The 20,727-nt window shown below is 32.4% G+C and overlaps 1 protein-coding gene across 1 annotated transcript in view; it reads right to left on the bottom strand.

Moving 5' to 3' along the window:
* Nucleotides 1-175: 175 nt before the first annotated feature.
* The window catches only part of LOC125679989 (uncharacterized), a 28,403-nt gene continuing 7,851 nt past the window's right edge, over nt 176-20,727 (bottom strand). The window contains exons 5-6 of the mRNA XM_048919438.2: nt 3,879-3,895; nt 176-3,244 (exon numbers count right to left, since the gene is read on the bottom strand). Coding sequence (XP_048775395.2) covers nt 176-3,244; nt 3,879-3,895 — 3,086 coding nt within the window. The remainder of the gene's footprint in view (nt 3,245-3,878; nt 3,896-20,727) is intronic.

Raw genomic sequence — 20,727 nt, 5'->3', positions numbered from 1 at the left:
CAATCTTTTAATAAGAATTACATGTGTAGAGCTTTTAAAATTGTTTTATTTGCATGATAAAGCAGTTTTTAAGAGTGTGGATACTACATAGAAAGTAAGCCACACGGATTTTAGTTGCGTAGAAATGAAAATAATTTAATAAGTTTGCATACTTGAACTAAAATGATTAACGATATTAAGAGTACGCCTCCACTTTGATTTCGGGAATGGCTGAGGGAGCCTTCACCTCCATCTCAAAATCGGCAGGTGGTAACATAGACGCTGACTGTAGACTTTCTACAGAGCCGTAGATCTGCCAAGGTATGGACGTATCGGCTACACTCAAATCTATAAAAATGTCCACTAAGTTATCATCCACGAGAGACAACCGACGCGAAAAGTCATCCACAGCGAGACTGTTCTTTCCTCCATTGGTTTCGTCTTTTACAAGGCCGTTTTGTTCCTTTTGGCGTTTTTCGGTGTACAGCTTTTTCTCCAGACCCTCTTTCATGTACTTTTCTAATTTGTCATTGACTGTCTTTTCTTTGACCTTGTCTTCTGGAAGGGTTTGCCTATCTCCTTCTGCTTCGTCAAGGACGTTGCCTAAACTCTGTTTTCTTTCCTTGTTTGCTTCCACTACATCATCAGGTGGTATTTCTGGTTCAACTTCATCGTCTCTGTTGAAAATGAAGTCATATATTGGCCAGTTTTGTTTAAAGTCGCATATTATTTCATCAATTTGTCCTTTGAAACTCAAAGTCTTTAAATTCAGTTTTACAGATTTTCTGGGGAGAACATTTTTCAAAAGCATTGGCACAAAACCTCCCGCGAGAGTTGCTAATGTTTGATTAGTAGATGAAACTTGATGGACATTTCCAAACGCCATTACAACGATCATTACAAAAAACAAAAATATGACAATTATGAGAAATTTTCCAGTGGCGCGCAGCAGATTTACATACACTGGACCTGGAGCACCATGCACTCGGACTTCACACACTTTCTGGAATAATCTTAGAGGAATTCTAGGTGTATCAAATGAATCCAAAAACAACAACAGATGACCAATTTTCCACGAAGGTTCCTTCTTTTCGAATGTTAAAGTAGTTGGGATTTCATCTACTGCTTCAACAGGTTTAACCTGAAAGGCAACATTTTCTTGCATGTTAGATGGCAGGCTAGCAACTGTCTTTAGATCTTCTACCCTATCCATGATGTCTTCCACAACACTTTTGTCAAATGTTAAATAGCTCTCGTACACATTACTGTAACAATCGTGCATGTAAACTATCACAAGGAGCGCCATGGAAACATAGCGAAGAGTGCTTCCTGCATTGATGATGATCCCCATCATTGTGAAAGCCATAACTTCCACAATCAAGCCCACAGCCTCTACAATAATCAGGATAATGGCGTAAAGAACAGATAGACAGAACATCCCTACGATGCACTGGATAAGGAAACGCCGGACAGCATTTAACTTCCCTTGGCCCCACGTCATGACGTAATTGTTAGTGTCCTCCAACTTTACTTGACGGCTATGGACACTTTTGTCGATTTTAGATAATTTTCTCCGGACCTTCATAAGTTTCTCTTTCTTCTTGCTCATAGGTTTGTCTGGATCAGATTCGTCGTCATCATCACTGAACTTTTTCCTTGCATGAAATAAAAGCCTATATGATAAATATATGGTAGGAATGCAATAAAGAGCAAAAATAACTCCACAAAAAGGTGCGGCAACAAACGAATACAATGGTGCAATGATTATAGCTACAAGTCCGCATCTTTTGAAAGGCCACAGGCCAATACGTAACAGAACTTGCAGAACACTTGTTCTTGATACGTTTGCCATATCTTGCAACGAGTCTCTTGATATGGATTTTAGTTTCTCCCTAACGGATTCGTCGGAAAAACCCAGGATTGCCCCAGAGAGAAAATAGAACACGTAAGTGGCAATGAAAACTCCATGGGTCGGAGAAAAATACTGGATGATATTTCCTCTGTAGAAATCAAATTCTTCTTTCAGATCCAGGTGCTTTATTACATTTTTTCTTAGCAGTACTTCGTCCTCTTCAAAGTAGTAATAAATAAAGACACGCACATAAAACGGAAGAGGAATAAGTAACAAAAGCAATACTTTGACTAAAGATTGCACACACATGTGCCAAGTGCACTTATTTTTGATCATCGGCTCCAGCGATGCGTACACGCTCATGTCACAACATTCAGTGAAGGGATCCAACCTTTTGATTTTACATCGGATAAGATTGTCGTACAGTGTTCTAAACACTCCTGTTGGCGGATCGTTGTCCGGAATTATACGTTTTCCCTTCACTTTCACTCTAAGCTCTGGAACTGTAATGGGAACGACTTCATCCATCGGACATGTTTCTAGATTCTCGCGAAACCGTCTCCAATCTGCGATGTCTTCCAGAGTCAATCTCTTTTTGTACCTCACTGAGGTCTGAGTACTCTCCGTTACAAACAGTTTGAGTTTAAGCTCTTTTGAAAGTTTGACCGCGTATTCGGAGGCCACATAGGAAGCATTGTACATCTGGGTGGGCATAATCAACGGAGCAAAGAAAAACACCATCAGCTTCACAAAAGTAATGCACATGTACAGCAGCAAAATCCACCCCTGCTGGACCTGGCGGCTACATTTAGTACTGCCGTCCGGATTTTGACTACAACAACGATTGATGAAGTCCGCATAACCATTTTTATCCATTACAACCTCGTTACAGACATAAACTGTTCTCTCTGTACGTGTTTCAAATTGTATTTGCGAACTCGACTTTTCGTCTAATCGAAAGTTGTTCAGTATTAGATCGCTTATCATATCAACTCTTTCATAGGCTGAACGATTTCCAAAACATCCGTATGGGTGGTCCATCAACACGACATTGTGGTGTTCTACACCAATGGTCAAAATGGACATGGACAAGACATCGTAGTGAAAGGACAACATTAGCAAAGTGCGTCCATGTTGGGTGCGCGTTCGATGCCAGCGCCATGGTTTGTAGTTCGAGGACATGTCAGTCTTTAAGGGGTTGACAGAATAATTGAAAAGCTGGAAGTTAAACTCGGCGAGAACAATCTTTGGGTCGTCTAGAAACTTTGCAAATGCTTCGTCTTGTAAACTGATGGTACACCCTTCTGCAGGCTGTCGTTGAGAATGCTCGTTTACTTCGCTAGTCTCAAGCGCATCGCTGATTTTCAATATTGCCAATAGCATGCACACCACCCCGCGTCCTCTCATGATTTTCTGAAAAATCATGAAAAAAAAAATTCATTTTAATCATATATATATATATTGAAATCCTTGACAATTCTGATATTTACACAGTGGAAAAGAATATTAACTGTTACCAGTAAATCAATCTTGGATAGAAAGTCTGTGTACACAAAGCGAATTATCATTCCATTAGCATTCCTATGGTCGGGCAAATTCCGTAAGAAAAATAAAATAGTATCGGTACACGGTACATTGTAATCGGGGGAGAAATTTACACGCTGGCTGCATCGCAACAAAACAAGAAAGAAGCAGCAATATGATGCCACAATACTGTAAATATACCTTTCTCGTGTAAGTGACATAATATTCCTACCCCTACTTGTCGCACCGTGTTTAAATAGGGGTATTTTAATAATTCACAGGATTTTGAGCATTAAGTTTAGTTTTGGACTGAAATGTTTCCTTGACAAAATTCTTATTCTAGTCTAGTCCAGTCAGGGGAAAAAACCCGTTTACGACTGGACTAAAATTCGATAAATAAATATTCGTGAATATCATATTAGATAAGAACTTACCCGAGTTTAGTAATGCACAAGTGTGAGATTTCGCTGCACGCATACCCTAGAGTATTTCGGGTGGCCCCACAAACATCTTTAAAACTTGCCAGAGATTCGTCCTGATCTGCAAAATAAAATCGATGACATGATATTAAAATATCCCTATTTAAACACGGTGCAGCAAGTAGGGGTAGGAATATTATGTCACTTACACGAGAAAGGACCGTTTCATTCAGCTGAGCACTACTACTTGCATGGAGTGATATCGCATTGTAAACTTTATTAAACCTGATAATACCTTTCTCCGCAGTTTATCAATCACTGCCATTACCCAAATTTAAGTCTTGAAACGATCCATCACACTTATTGCATTTTATTTTGATTTTTAAAATTTATTTATTTCCAACTGAAGTTCGTATCGAAGTGCTTGATTAGGACTTGGTTCTTTCTTTGTATTAGTTTCAGCTAGACCACGGAAGCGAGACCGTGACGTTTGATATTGCAAAAGGATTAATACGGAGTCATCTAATTAGCACAATGTGGATTTTTATATTGCTTGTTCTACGATCTGGAACATTTTTCTTTTCAAAAAGCATCAAATTCTTCAAATATTATCTTCTCCACATCATGATTGCATTTGTCTACAGGGTTTTGCTTTGATAAATAAACTTATCATTATTTACAATCGCTGATTTCAACTGATTGATATGGCGCGAACGTAGAATGTTTTGTTGGTATCTATCGAAATGAAAATGAAATTCCTATAGTGCCAAGCAACAGGGGAATCGCTATATCAAGAAAAATTCACGCTTTTTAAAAATTCAATAACGTCTTCACTTTGTATATGGAAAGAATGGTGCACATTGGCAAAATATTGCACTAGGGCTCAAATACATGTACACCATTCACCACCCACTGCAAGTCTCTTGTATGGTGGAAAAAACCCTGGTTTGTCGGTGTCAACGAGATTAGAATAAACCTTTGTTCAAATGTACTTTACTAAATCTGATAAATTATTTAAATTCATAACGTTTAGGGATTTTGTTAAGTCTTATATCTGTAGGTGTCCATATTCGGAATCTCGTTTAAACATTCTTTTGAGCAGGGGCGTAATGAAGTTTTACACTAAATTCATATTTGCTTTGAAATTCAGATCCTACGCAATGAAATTTGATTGAGAAGACAAGCACATCGGTCATATCAGGTCGCCATGTTTGATTATACTGGTATTTTAAGAATATTATTTACGCCTGCTTTAAATAAAAATATTCCTACTGATATCGGAGAATTTTGATTTTAATTAATATAACAAGAGGCTGTATCTTCTCCGGTCTTACCATAAACAGAACATACATGCAAATGCATTCTTTTTGGAGAATAATTTCATGTAGTGTGAGTTTTCGATGATGCAATTCAGTAGGATGAAAAGTATAAGAAATAGTACTTTTAAGTTCATAATTGATATTCTTCTGTGCGACACACATAATGCCCCCGCCTTTAGTCTGCTCTCCAAACGACATTCATTTTACAAGGTTAAAGAAAGAAAAGTATCAATACATTCTGCGTACATATAACTGTTTTTTTAATGTGTCCATGTAAAGCTAAATTTGAAGAAATTTGTGTACAGGATAGGTAGCTTGTTACAGTAATAAAACCTTATCGAAAGGGGATAAATATATCTCACTTTCATGTTCATGAATTTAACGCGAGGGAGGGAGGGGGGGGGGGCAAAATAATCAATACTGTTATGAAAATTATATTTTGACAATATGAAGATGTGGAAAATTTTGAATAAAATTAAGCTACATCAAATACGCGAAAATCTAGCATGACTCAGAACATAGTAATTTATGACTTTCCACATAATAAATAAATTGATGAACGGCGTCCTTAAGTAGAAACACGTAGGAAGACTTTGTTCATTTCTCTTTGAATATAGAAGGATATTTAAAATATTGAGGTTTTCAAACTGAAAAGTTGCTTGGATCCAGTGCATTCTGCTGGACCCTTTTATATCTCAATTCTTTTTATGTCTCTACATCTATAAACATAATTATGATTTATGTATTGAATACTACTGTTTTATTTTGAAACACGAACATTAAATTTTTCTTGCATTTTGATTTTCTATGTAAAAACATTGCATGGTTCATTGGCGTAGTTTCAAATGAAAAGTGTGCCCTTTCATCACTATGTATAGGTGAAGATATTCTTATTTCTATCTGTTTCTGTCTATAAGTTTACCATTCTCATATTTCCCCACATATATATGATTTTTATCCACACAGATCATTGCGCGTGTGAAACATGAGACCAAATTGATAATTTGAAACGAAAAAGTTTATCTTGATTACTGTAACTAGCGAATATAACGTCAATCCTAACAAGTTCTGTTCAGACAACAACAAATTCGGTTGTTTTTATGCAGTTCGGCTACATTAACAAAATTGCGTATCTATACCGTGAACAGAAAGCAGTCTCGTCTCATACTTTCTGAGATGAGTGGCAATAATATACAAAGACAGAAAGTCACCCAAATTATCACTCGTAAGTGTATTCGGACGAAACGCTTGTAAATACCAGAATATCACTTTAAAGACCTGTCGCTTCGCATGGAACACTCACCTTAATAATCCTGAGAGGAGGTACGCTCTAAAAAGTCACAATGCACCAAATCTCATAATTTTGTTTACAACTCAACCAATCCACAATATTCTTTAATTCACCAAAATTTATTAAATAATGTATAGGTCTTTATGAAATGCATAAATCAGTTAAAAATGCTGCAAAAAGGATTTGAACACATGAATACACACAGGCAAAACCTGTGCATGGCTGCCCGTCTTATGCGACAGGTATATTGTAATCACTCGGAGTATGATGAAAAGGTGAGCGATAAGTGATTGATCTGTGTGTGTGTCAGATTCTTATAATGTCAACAATACATATCGGGGCATCATAAATCAACATTGATATACACCGTTACCGAAAACTGGTCCGTGAATATAACGCACTGCATGCAATACTGCTCTAAATATCATTTGTTACATCCCTCATATTCAAATTAATAATGTCAACATATTTATTATCACAGACTAAATATCATCTTTCGAGACAAGTACATAATATAGTGTTAAAGAGATGGGAAAAATTTAATGTTTTTCAATGAAAATTCACCATGTGCACACTCGAGCAAACCTGTGCAATATTACGTAGATATGCTAATTCTAGTACAATTGATGTAAGTACACACAAGAAAAATATTCTGATAGTGCACACTGTTTGTAATCTTTGCTCTAGGCGATAAGAAATGAATTCCGTAACATCCGCATTTCGTATGATACCTCGATCTTAGCATTCATTTAAAGATTTTTTGACAAACTGTTCAAAGTCCATCGTACTCTTGCAATGAAGATCAAAACTGAATTCAATAATTCTCAGAACATAAATTTTACCTTGAAAAGGGGTGTTGTAGAGACAAGGTTCAATATTTTGGCAGACTTCTTTACAATGTCCGAGGTTTCATCCCAAGATTACGTATCTCCACCCAAGTCACTGCCAGACCAGCAATACACATCAAGTTTCCGAGCGAGTCACCGAATGCTCCCACCTTTATCTTTAAAAGTAAAACACCTGATTTTAGCAATGAATGCTTGAGGAAAATGACTCGTTTTGTTGACACAATATTGCTAACATTCTCAAAGATTAAGTGACGATGATATATTTGCGATATTAACGACCCTTAGTTTAGAGAGGTTTGCACACAACTCCTATTTGAACCAATGGAAACACAAATATCTCGTGCTTGATAATTCATTTAGCAAAAATTAAAAGAACGTTTACCAAGATTTAGAAATTGTTTGAATGTTTGAATTCATATAAGTGTTGCTCATCAGAGCAAACAATTTATACTCTGTGCACATTCTATGTTCGTCGTAAATGAGGCCTAGTGATCCCCGTGTCCTGTTCTGTATCAATCACATTTATAAAATCTAAATCACAAAGTTGAATTCTCTGTACTAGGTACAATGGGGAAAGAAAACTTTAATTTTCCAAATTGAATTTTTATTTCAGGTAAACGCAATGTTTTTGTATGCTTATACATCATCATTATAGTCATTTTTTATGATACGAGTAGCGCAAAAGTACTGAAAAATTCAAATTTTATTTTGAAATGTCTTTTTTATAACGGTTTAAGAATTAAATATATCAAAAACTTTTATTACAAGAAACCCAGTGTCTTCAAATTAGTAAAACTTCTTAGTGTAAATAATACAAAAGAACTCAATAATTTAGGAAAGTTCCTACAACAGGCTACAAAGTTTCGATCTTCATGTAACTTATGAATTCTGTACTTGCTACGACATATAATTCGTGTATTGTTATATGTATGTTGAAATGCATTGGTTTTATATCCTCAAAATTGTATCTGTATATGTCTACTCACCCTCTACTGTATTATTTGTATATATTTGTAAATATTTTGTATTTATAACCGATGAGCTGTATAGCTTAAGGAAATAAAGAATGAAATTCAAATTGAGAATTTACTGGCCTGGTGTACTTTCGGGGACTCAACACATTATTTATGTTGCAAACATCATTTCAATTACACGAATATGAAGTCTATTTATCAACATAGGCAGTAAACAGTAATGTAATTGGAGTTTGCTTTGGCCAATATTCAATTTGAAAGTGACAAACTACAGAAAAATTAATCATAAACAGTAATAATACAAAAACTTAGTGGTACAAATTCAAAGACCAAGGGTTTCTTTTCTGTGCCTAAAACATTTAGTTGTTTAGATGTCTTACTATTGCGATTACATGAATTGACAATTTCTTTATTGAAATTAGTACCACAGTATAATGCATCGTTAAAGATATGATATTCAAATCGAAGCTTATCATAAACAGGAAAGTACAAAATGCTTTACGCTTTCTTTGGGGATAATTTGTTTTCAATATCTGCCCGTAACATCAGTCAATGAACGTGCACGAATTCTTATTTTGGTCAGTTACAACATTTTATCAAAGGGAAAAGTAAGTAATCTTGTAGTTTATATTCATTGTAGTGTAAAATTCTGCTATAAAAACATAGTTTAATATTATAATTAAAATTTATCAATGCAACATATATGATATTGATTGCAGCTTCGCAAAATTTGCAGTTTCGAAACAGGATTGGGAAAATGTTGCCGTGCAAATGACGTCAGTTGGGGATATCTATGTCGCGAATACTCGCATGGAGGTAATATTTAAAGTGAGCAGCCGATTTATGACATTGTTATAACTTTCATGTTGCCTATCACACATTTACAACTTTAGGAATGCTGCATAGTTTCACAAAACATTGTGACTAAGTTCTGAGTGGTACTCGTATGATAAAGACAATGGCCTGTTGCTTTGGTAAACAATGCTCATAAAGCAACGTGTCTGATGACCATTAGAGGAGTATCTGTGATATAAAGTAAGTTGTAAACCGCAGTTCATATTCTCATGTATTCTTTAAAATGATATTTATTTCTTTAAAGTTTACCACTAAGTATTATAACCGTTGTAAAGAAAACTTGTCTTGATTAACACAAAAATGATGAGTTATCTTCCGTTTTTGATAATTATGCACCAATAAAATAACAAACTAATCGATATCAAGTTTAAAATAACCCCCATCAAAATATTTTTAAAAGATGATTGACAGCATATTAATTAAATTGCTACTCCCCTCAGACGGTGCACTATTTGTTAAATCCCTGGCTAACATTTCAACATATTATATAAATAATGCATGAAAGGGAGGCGACATAGGGAATTATCAACACAAAAAACCACATTGTCGACCGATATTCTACTTTGAATTCATGATAATGGGAAGTCACATGATGGTGGATGCCAAGCCCCGGGCAGCTCAGTATATTCCGTTACGCTACAATTCCAATATCATTATTCGGATGGGAAAGTAGTCCCGAAGAATTGACACTGTTTGAAGTTTTGACGGAGGTACCTAAATGAATTATAACATTGCTCATGAGAAAAAAAAATTACAATAATTTTGCTATATATTCCAATGTAAACTATACACTCCTTTTTATGGATCATGTATGAAAACTTAATGAAACGTCTCTAATATGAAATAGAAGTAGTTTGCGCAGTTGTACTGCTGGGTATATTGCATATAAAATGTACAGTATGTGAAAAACAATGGTGTGTGTAATTAATAATTGTACCTATCTCTAAACCCATACAGGTAAAGACAGGGCAAATGATCTGTCTTCTCTTCATTAAATGGGAGACCTCTCTGACCTGCCATAAACTTACCTAAGCCAAATCTGACATAACCCAGTCGGTGGAGGAGAAACAATGAAAAAATCATCATATATATAAATAGACCACCCCCTGGATACCCACCTTATCTTCTACAATCCAATCAAACAACTGTCAGGAGTGACTCAGAACCATAGACAAGGTCTTCTCAAAATAAAGATCATCCAATGCCAGCACTGTTTGGATGTACGGGGATCGACTTATAGACATGCTCTAGCAGGCTGGCCATTTTCATGTATGTTGCAGGACAGCCCCCGAGGTCGAGACATTTTGTTTTGAAACATAAAAGCCAAGGAGTTAGCCAATGCTTCTATATTTCAAACAACATTTCGAGACCGAGGAGATTATCCTGCATCATCCACAAAAACAAGAACTTTATTTCTATTTTACTACGGCCCAGAAATATACATACGATCATTTGCAGCCACTAATTAGGTCACTATGATGTCATGGCAGTTTCTGAAATGGACTAGACCGACATGTTTTTTTTTGCTGACGAAAAAGGCGAGATGGTAGGGTATACTAGATCTACTTTGAAAAAAGTTTTTATGTATTTAGTTTGATGTTGACGGATCACATCAACTGCTTTGAATACACAGTTCAAGAAAACTACACATAAGTGGAAGAGGGTTAACTTGTTTTTGCGTCTATAAGTTTGTTTCAGAATGCAGACGATTCATTTATATTGTTCTTTAGTCATTTATAAATTCATTTTGCAACATCTATTGATTAATTTTTATGATTATAAAATCGAGTGATCGGTTATGGATTTATTGTTGTATTAGTAAAACACGAAGTGCAAGCGAGACATGTATCAATTTTCTTATAATCAGTTATTATGTATGAAGGTACATGTATATATCGCAGAATAATGACCGCATCATTCCTTTGATCTTTGAAATAATCGTGGCAGAATAATTGATACTCTACTGATTTTTCTACTCGGATTGTGCAACTGCTTGCACTATAAATTCTAGAACATCCCAGTCTTCCGCGATATTAGCGCTCTGTATGTGCAAGGGAAACGTTTGGAACAGAAAAAGACAGATAACTCTTGGAGATATAAAATATGCAGTTTGCCAAAGTGCATTGTCTTAGTGCTGGGATTATGTGACAGGTTTTCAATCCTTTTACTTGTATGTTCATGGCATTCTGTGATATTTTATACCTGACTGAAATTAAAAGAAATGAAATACACCCCTTTCTGCATTTTCTCTACATGCATTTAGTTTTTACGTGTATATACGAGTATCATCAAAATTAAAGAATAAGACTTCGAAATGTAGACATTAAAACATCAAAACCTAAGAATTTTCAACACTTTACACGACCATTCCTCACGATAAATTAAAGACTAGACTCTTTGACATCATAGACAGTTCTTTCTTCAACAAAAATGAAAAATGCAAATATTCATATCTATAGTGATCAGTCATCAAAAAAAAAAAATTACTTTGTTAAACACCACTCTGATTCCAGGCACAAGTACTTTGAAGTCGAAATAAAAAAAAAATACTCCACAATTTCTCATTGACAATCTCTTCGTTGTCTTTGGTTATCAGGTCTTCCAACAGTCTGTTGGAATTCCCATGAGCACGAATTGTGCTCCTTTGTTAGCTGACCTGTTTTTATATTCATATGAAGCAAAATTTATTTTAAAAAATCTACGTGAGAATAAAATATATCTTGCTGTGAACTTCAATTCCACATTTAGATATATCGAGGACGTTTTATCTATTAACAATAATAACTTTCATTCATATGTCGATTCTATGTATCCTTGTGAACTCGAAATAAAAGACATCACAGAGTAGTCCACTTTTGCTTCATACTTAGCTATTTTATTGAAAGTAGATATCAACGGCAAACTAACAACTCAACTTTATGACAAACTGGATGATTTCATTTTCTCCATTGTCAACTTCCCATATTCATATAGCAATATTTCATTATCACCTGCATATTGTGTTTATATCTCTCAACTGATTCGATACGCAAAAGCTTGTTCTGCGTATGGTCAGTTTTTAAATCGAGATAAGCTACGGACAAACATGTTGATGGTACAGGGGTTTCAACAGTCTCCTTTAAAGTCAGCATTTCGCAAATTCTATGATCGTTATAACGATCTAGTTTGCCAATACAACCTATCATTGCTGTCTGACGTGTTGCACAATGATTTTTACTACGGATAACTCCATTTACCTGATCAAGATATAGGGCTCACGGCGGATGTGACCGGTCGACAGGGGATGCTTACTCCTCCTAGGTACCTGATCCCACCTCTGGTCGTGATTGCCCAACTATTTATTTTTTATTGCTTATAAGAGTTATGAGATTGATCACTGTTCGTTATTTTCACCTTTCATCACTATGATAATTTTAGCTCTAACCTGGTACCAAAATACCTACATGTACCCCTAGATCAGAGGCCTTCCTACTTTACATGACAATAATTCCAATGTTATTTACTACAATTGTTTTGATTGGACAAAAATAAATCTAAACGAGAATTTACACATAAATAAACAATCTCTACCCAGAGTTATCGTTCCTTACACTCACTTGCACCTCTGTCAACGTCTCAAGGGTTTTACAAGATTTTTGTAAAATGGCAGGTATACTCAAATAAAGTATGGTTTGACTTCAGTTACAAAAATATACGTAAATAAATAAATACTGAGCAGATGTCAAGTCTTTTTGTGACACAAGAAGCATTGATTTGGGTTGAAACGTGGATAATGGGTAGTTCTATTGCACCAGGCCTATAGGTAGTATGAAGAATATATAGTAATGGAAAAAAATCTACAAATAGTTGCTTGTTCTATATTTTCCCGATATTTTATAAAATAGTTCTTAGTTTTATTAGCCGTAAAAAAAAAAGTGGATTTACATGTGGAATAACATTGCTTATTTTGAGACTTGAGCAAGGGACGACAACTCTGGGTAGAGATTGATCAATAAATCCAAAAATGCTATGTATACATACGCGCATGAAAACAAATAATATAGTGCGGGGAAACTATTCAAATGATTGAAATTGATAATACAGGGAACGAATTGGAATTATAAGAATCAAACATTCTTTTTAAAGAATTATCGATGTGTAAACTCTGGACATAAAATATCCAGAGTTTAAACATCGATAAATTCTTCAAAAAGAATAAATCCTATAATACATTAGTTTTTCGTATAGTTGTAGAGAAGATTTTAGAAAATTAGTAAATGTTTGGCAGTTTTGTCCTGCCGCTAAGGCCCTGGTGGTACAGGAATCCTGAAATTTACAAGTTATGCCCCCTTGTTCCAAAGATATTTCATACCTTTGAAAAGAATTGGGAGTTAAGAAGAATTTAACGATGGCTATTTTGGTTCCAGCCTGGTACCAAGACCCTGGGATAACAATATGAAATTTACAAATTTGGTAAAAGGCTATTTGTTCCTTCTAAATATCTATTTAGTTTTGATTTATTTTCAATGCCATTAAAGAAGATGTTATCTGAATGTTTTACACATACACACTACATACCAATGCCGGTGTTATAGAGCCAGACTTCCCCCATAGTGAGACTTCCACTCGGAAGTCTGGCTCTAGAATGAGCCTATCCCCAGGGGGATGGCTCACTCTAGAGCCAGGCTTTCGGGGGAAGGCTCACTCTAGAGCCAGGCTTCCGGGGGAAAGTCTCATTATGGGGGGGAAGGCTCACTCTATAACACCGGCACAGCCCTGGAGTCAGAACCCTGGGGATAATGAAATTCACAATTTTGGTAGATGCCTTCAAGCTCTACATGGCTATACTTTTAGTTTTTCTTGCAGATGTGCAGTTGTAAAAAGGATTTTTGAAAATTTGTCACTTTTGGCAGTTTTTGTCCCGCCCCTAAGGCCCCAAGGATGCAGGAGTATTGAAATTCACAATCAACGTCTCCCTTATCCTAAAACTGCTTCAAACAAAAATTAAAAAGAACTGGACGGATAGTTATCAAGAAGAAGTTAAAATGGTTCAATTGTTGTACACATTTAATCACTATGATCATTTTGACCCCACCTTGATACCAAATCTTCTACCCTTGGAATCATGAAATTTACAACTTTGGTAAAGGGCTACCTGCTCTTTCAAAATTTTCGTTTAGTTTCCATTTTTTATTAATAGCATTAAGATTTTATCTAAATGTTTTACACATAAACACTATATGCCTAGATTGGCCCTGCCCTGGAGTCAGAACCTCTACCACGGAGTCATTTTGGTAGAGGTTTTCCTGCACTATATACATGTAACTATACATTTAATAATTCTTAAAAATGTGCTGTTAATGAAAATAAGAGTTTTGAATATTGTGGCAGTTTTTGTCTCACCCCTAAGGTCCCCGGGGATGCAGGAGTCCTGAAATTTACATTTTATGCCCCCTTGTCGCAAAGATGTTTCTTACCAAATTTGAAAAGAATTGGAATGGTAGTTATCAAGAAGTTAAAAATGTTTAATTGCTAACTTAAAGGATGACAAACGACGCCGGATGCAGACAATAAGGTCATTTCAGTGACTTATGGGTGATCTAAAAACATTTTTCTTGTTGATACACTCTATGACGTATGGATAGTCGGTAGATGTGCGCCTCATCGGTAGGAAGTGACACCGAATCTTCTTTTCATTATTGATCGAATAAAATTCATATGCATAATGGATAAGATTGTCAAATTCCTAAATCGTATACATGTTTATCAATAGTGTAGCGGACAGTATAAGAGGGAACTTATACTGCGTCGTTTAATTAGTGAGCTAGCTTTTCTAGTGAAGAGTAGAGTCTATCTCTTGATCACGCCGAGCGTTATCAGCACTTATGTATATCTATACATTCGCTATGTTAGTTATGTATGTCTATACATTCACTATGTTAGTTATGTATGTCTATACATTCACTATGTTATTTATGTATATCTATACATTCACTATGTTATTTATGTATGTCTATACATTCACTATGTTAGTTATGTATATCTATACATTCACTATGTTAGTTATGTATATCTATACATTCATTATGTTATTTATGTATATCTATACATTCACTATGTTATTTATGTATATGTATACATTCACTATGTTAGTTATGTATATCTATACATTCACTATGTTAGTTATGTATATCTATACATTCATTATGTTATTTATGTATATCTATACATTCACTATGTTATTTATGTATATCTATACATTCACTATGTTATTTATGTATATCTATACATTCACTATGTTAGTTATGTATGTCTATACATTCACTATGTTATTTATTTATATCTATACATTCATTATGTTATTTATGTATATCTATACATTCACTATGTTATTTATGTATATCTATACATTCACTATGTTAGTTATGTATATCTATACATTCACTATGTTATTTATGTATATCTATACATTCACTATGTTATTTATGTATATCTATACATTCACTATGTTAGTTATGTATATCTATACATTCACTATGTTAGTTATGTATATCTATACATTCACTATGTTAGTTATGTATATCTATACATTCACTATGTTATTTATGTATATCTATACATTCACTATGTTATTTATGTATATCTATACATTCATTATGTTAGTTATGTATATCTATACATTCACTATGTTAGTTATTTATATCTATACATTCACTATGTTAGTTATGTATATCTATACATTCACTATGTTATTTATGTATATCTATACATTCACTATGTTATTTATGTATATCTATACATTCACTATGTTATTTATGTATATCTATACATTCACTATGTTATTTATGTATATCTATACATTCACTATGTTATTTATGTATGTCTATACATTCACTATGTTATTTATGTATGTCTATACATTCACTATGTTATTTATGTATATCTATACATTCACTATGTTATTTATGTATATCTATACATTCACTATGTTATTTATGTATATCTATACATTCACTATGTTATTTATGTATATCTATACATTCACTATGTTATTTATGTATGTCTATACATTCACTATGTTATTTATGTATGTCTATACATTCACTATGTTATTTATGTATATCTATACATTCGCTGTGTTAGTTATGTATATCTATACATTCACTATGTTATTTATGTATATCTATACATTCACTATGTTAGTTATGTATATCTATACATTCACTATGTTATTTATGTATATCTATACATTCACTATGTTATTTATGTATATCTATACATTCACTATGTTATTTATGTATATCTATACATTCGCTATGTTATTTATGTATATCTATACATTCGCTGTGTTATTTATGTATGTCTATACATTCGCTGTGTTATTTATGTATGTCTATACATTCGCTGTGTTAGTTATGTATGTCTATACATTCGCTGTGTTAGTTATGTATGTCTATACATTCGCTGTGTTAGTTATGTATGTTTATACATTCACTATGTTAGTTATGTATGTCTATACATTCACTATGTTATTTATGTATGTCTATACATTCACTATGTTATTTATGTATATCTATACATTCACTATGTTATTTATGTATATCTATACATTCACTATGTTTTTTATGTATATCTATACATTCACTATGTTATTTATGTATATCTATACATTCACTATGTTATTTATGTATATCTATACATTCACTATGTTATTTATGTATATCTATACATTCACTATGTTATTTATGTATATCTATACATTCGCTATGTTAGTTATTTATATCTATACATTCACTATGTTATTTATGTATGTCTATACATTCACTATGTTATTTATGTATGTCTATACATTCACTATGTTATTTATGTATATCTATACATTCACTATGTTATTTATGTATATCTATACATTCACTATGTTATTTATGTATATCTATACATTCACTATGTTATTTATGTATATACATTCACTATGTTAGTTATGTATGTCTATACATTCACTATGTTAGTTATGTATATCTATACATTCACTATGTTATTTATGTATATCTATACATTCACTATGTTAGTTATTTATATCTATACATTCACTATGTTATTTATGTATGTCTATACATTCACTATGTTATTTATGTATGTCTATACATTCACTATGTTATTTATGTATATCTATACATTCACTATGTTATTTATGTATATCTATACATTCACTATGTTATTTATGTATATACATTCACTATGTTAGTTATGTATGTCTATACATTCACTATGTTAGTTATGTATATCTATACATTCACTATGTTATTTATGTATATCTATACATTCACTATGTTAGTTATTTATATCTATACATTCACTATGTTATTTATGTATGTCTATACATTCACTATGTTATTTATGTATATCTATACATTCACTATGTTATTTATGTATATCTATACATTCACTATGTTATTTATGTATATCTATACATTCACTATGTTATTTATGTATATCTATACATTCACTATGTTATTTATGTATATCTATACATTCACTATGTTATTTATGTATATCTATACATTCACTATGTTATTTATGTATATCTATACATTCACTATGTTATTTATGTATATCTATACATTCACTATGTTATTTATGTATATCTATACATTCGCTGTGTTAGTTATGTATATCTATACATTCACTATGTTATTTATGTATATCTATACATTCACTACATTATTTATGTATATCTATACATTCACTACATTATTTATGTATATCTATACATTCACTATGTTATTTATGTATATCTATACATTCACTACATTATTTATGTATATCTATACATTCACTACATTATTTATGTATATCTATACATTCACTATGTTATTTATGTATATTTATACATTCACTACATTATTTATGTATATCTATACATTCACTATGTTAGTTATGTATATCTATACATTCACTATGTTAGTTATGTATATCTATACATTCACTATGTTAGTTATGTATATCTATACATTCACTATGTTATTTATGTATATCTATACATTCACTATGTTAGTTATGTATATCTATACATTCATTATGTTATTTATGTATATCTATACATTCGCTATGTTATTTATGTATATCTATACATTCACTATGTTAGTTATGTATATCTATACATTCACTATGTTATTTATGTATATCTATACATTCACTATGTTAGTTATTTATATCTATACATTCACTATGTTATTTATGTATATACATTCACTATGTTAGTTATGTATGTCTATACATTCACTATGTTATTTATGTATATCTATACATTCACTATGTTATTTATGTATATACATTCACTATGTTAGTTATGTATGTCTATACATTCACTATGTTAGTTATTTATATCTATACATTCACTATGTTATTTATGTATATCTATACATTCACTATGTTAGTTATTTATATCTATACATTCACTATGTTATTTATGTATATCTATACATTCACTATGTTAGTTATTTATATCTATACATTCATTATGTTATTTATGTATATCTATACATTCACTACATTATTTATGTATATCTATACATTCACTATGTTATTTATGTATATCTATACATTCACTATGTTATTTATGTATATCTATACATTCACTATGTTATTTATGTATATCTATACATTCACTATGTTATTTATGTATATACATTCACTATGTTAGTTATGTATGTCTATACATTCACTATGTTATTTATGTATATCTATACATTCACTATGTTATTTATGTATATACATTCACTATGTTAGTTATGTATGTCTATACATTCACTATGTTAGTTATTTATATCTATACATTCACTATGTTATTTATGTATATCTATACATTCACTATGTTATTTATGTATATCTATACATTCACTATGTTAGTTATTTATATCTATACATTCATTATGTTATTTATGTATATCTATACATTCACTATGTTATTTATGTATATCTATACATTCACTATGTTATTTATGTATATCTATACATTCACTATGTTATTTATGTATGTCTATACATTCACTATGTTAGTTATTTATATCTATACATTCATTATGTTATTTATGTATATCTATACATTCACTATGTTATTTATGTATATCTATACATTCACTATGTTAGTTATGTATATCTATACATTCACTATGTTATTTATGTATATCTATACATTCACTATGTTATTTATGTATATACATTCACTATGTTAGTTATGTATGTCTATACATTCACTATGTTATTTATGTATATCTATACATTCACTATGTTATTTATGTATATCTATACATTCACTATGTTATTTATGTATATCTATACATTCACTATGTTATTTATGTATATCTATACATTCACTATGTTAGTTATGTATATCTATACATTCACTATGTTATTTATGTATATCTATACATTCACTATGTTATTTATGTATATCTATACATTCGCTATGTTAGTTATTTTTGTATATCTATACATTCACTATGTTAGATAATTTTAAAAAATACATGTACAGGTGTAGTTAAAACTAAAGCTATTTTATATATTGTGTTGTACATTCGTATAGAACATAACTTTTAGAAATACTCAGCGGAAAAAAATATACAAGCACATTGAATTTCATTGAATTTTGCATCCTAATAAGTCTAATGGGTCCAATCTAATTGGATGTAAAAAGGGACTTTGTTTTAATTAATCTGCTTCAATAGTAAGCATTAACACCCCCACCCCCCCGATAATCTAAGCATTCCAAATGTTTTGTCGACCTTTAAATCGCGGAAATTTTCTGTCATTGTCGAAATTTCTATTCTTTTAATTGTTTCTTATCTATATTTGTCATCTGTTTTTAAAATTTGCTTTTAAAATTTATCTCCAGCTACCGTGTGTAATTTATTCATTGGCTGACCTAGATAAACGAGAAAAAATACCTATATTTCATAGCAAAGGTGTGGTTACTCAACGGTTCAATGTTCAAACAGAGGTGACTACAACTACCTAAGAAATCCTTAAATCGCTTTCAAAAGACTTACTGCAATTACTTAAAAAACTATCCATTGAATTAGCTGTAAAATATAATGTAACGGTTGTGGTGGCAGTGACAAAAAGAGTAACAATCTGGCATAGTTTTCTTAAATCACCATCTAGTATTCTTTTAATTAAACAAGTATATATGCTATTATCAATATTGGGCATCACGCACGTTGACTGTCTACGATAATGGGAGAAAAATCACCAGAAGGGTTTCCAGATTACTCTATCCTACCCGAGTTCAGGGCCGTAAATTACATGGAGGCGGAGGAGGCAGCTGCCTCCTCCAACTTTTGAGCCAAAAAAAATTAAAATTTAAAGTTCATTAGAATTTATGTTGTTTCCAATAACTAAGAACATGATACCTCCCTTAAAAAGCATTCCAAATCTTTCTTTTAGAATGAGTTAGTCAAGTAACATCTTAGAAGGCCCTAGAATCAAGGATTTTGCACGAAACGTGTTCAGTGTGCACAAAATGTGCTCAGCGTCTGGGGGCCTGGGCGGCCCCCAGACCCCCGCCTAATTTCCTGCCTCCTCCAAATTGAAGGTTAATTTACGGCCCTGGAGTTTTTTTGTTGTTGAAAAAGTTCATGGCGCGCTGAATTTTTTCCTCTCTGCCATCCTTAGAAAGAAATTGAGAC

This window comes from Ostrea edulis, chromosome 2 (genome assembly GCF_947568905.1).
Source record: "Ostrea edulis chromosome 2, xbOstEdul1.1, whole genome shotgun sequence".
Classification (NCBI taxonomy): domain Eukaryota; kingdom Metazoa; phylum Mollusca; class Bivalvia; order Ostreida; family Ostreidae; genus Ostrea; species Ostrea edulis.
This window is presented reverse-complemented; position numbering and strand designations above follow the sequence as displayed.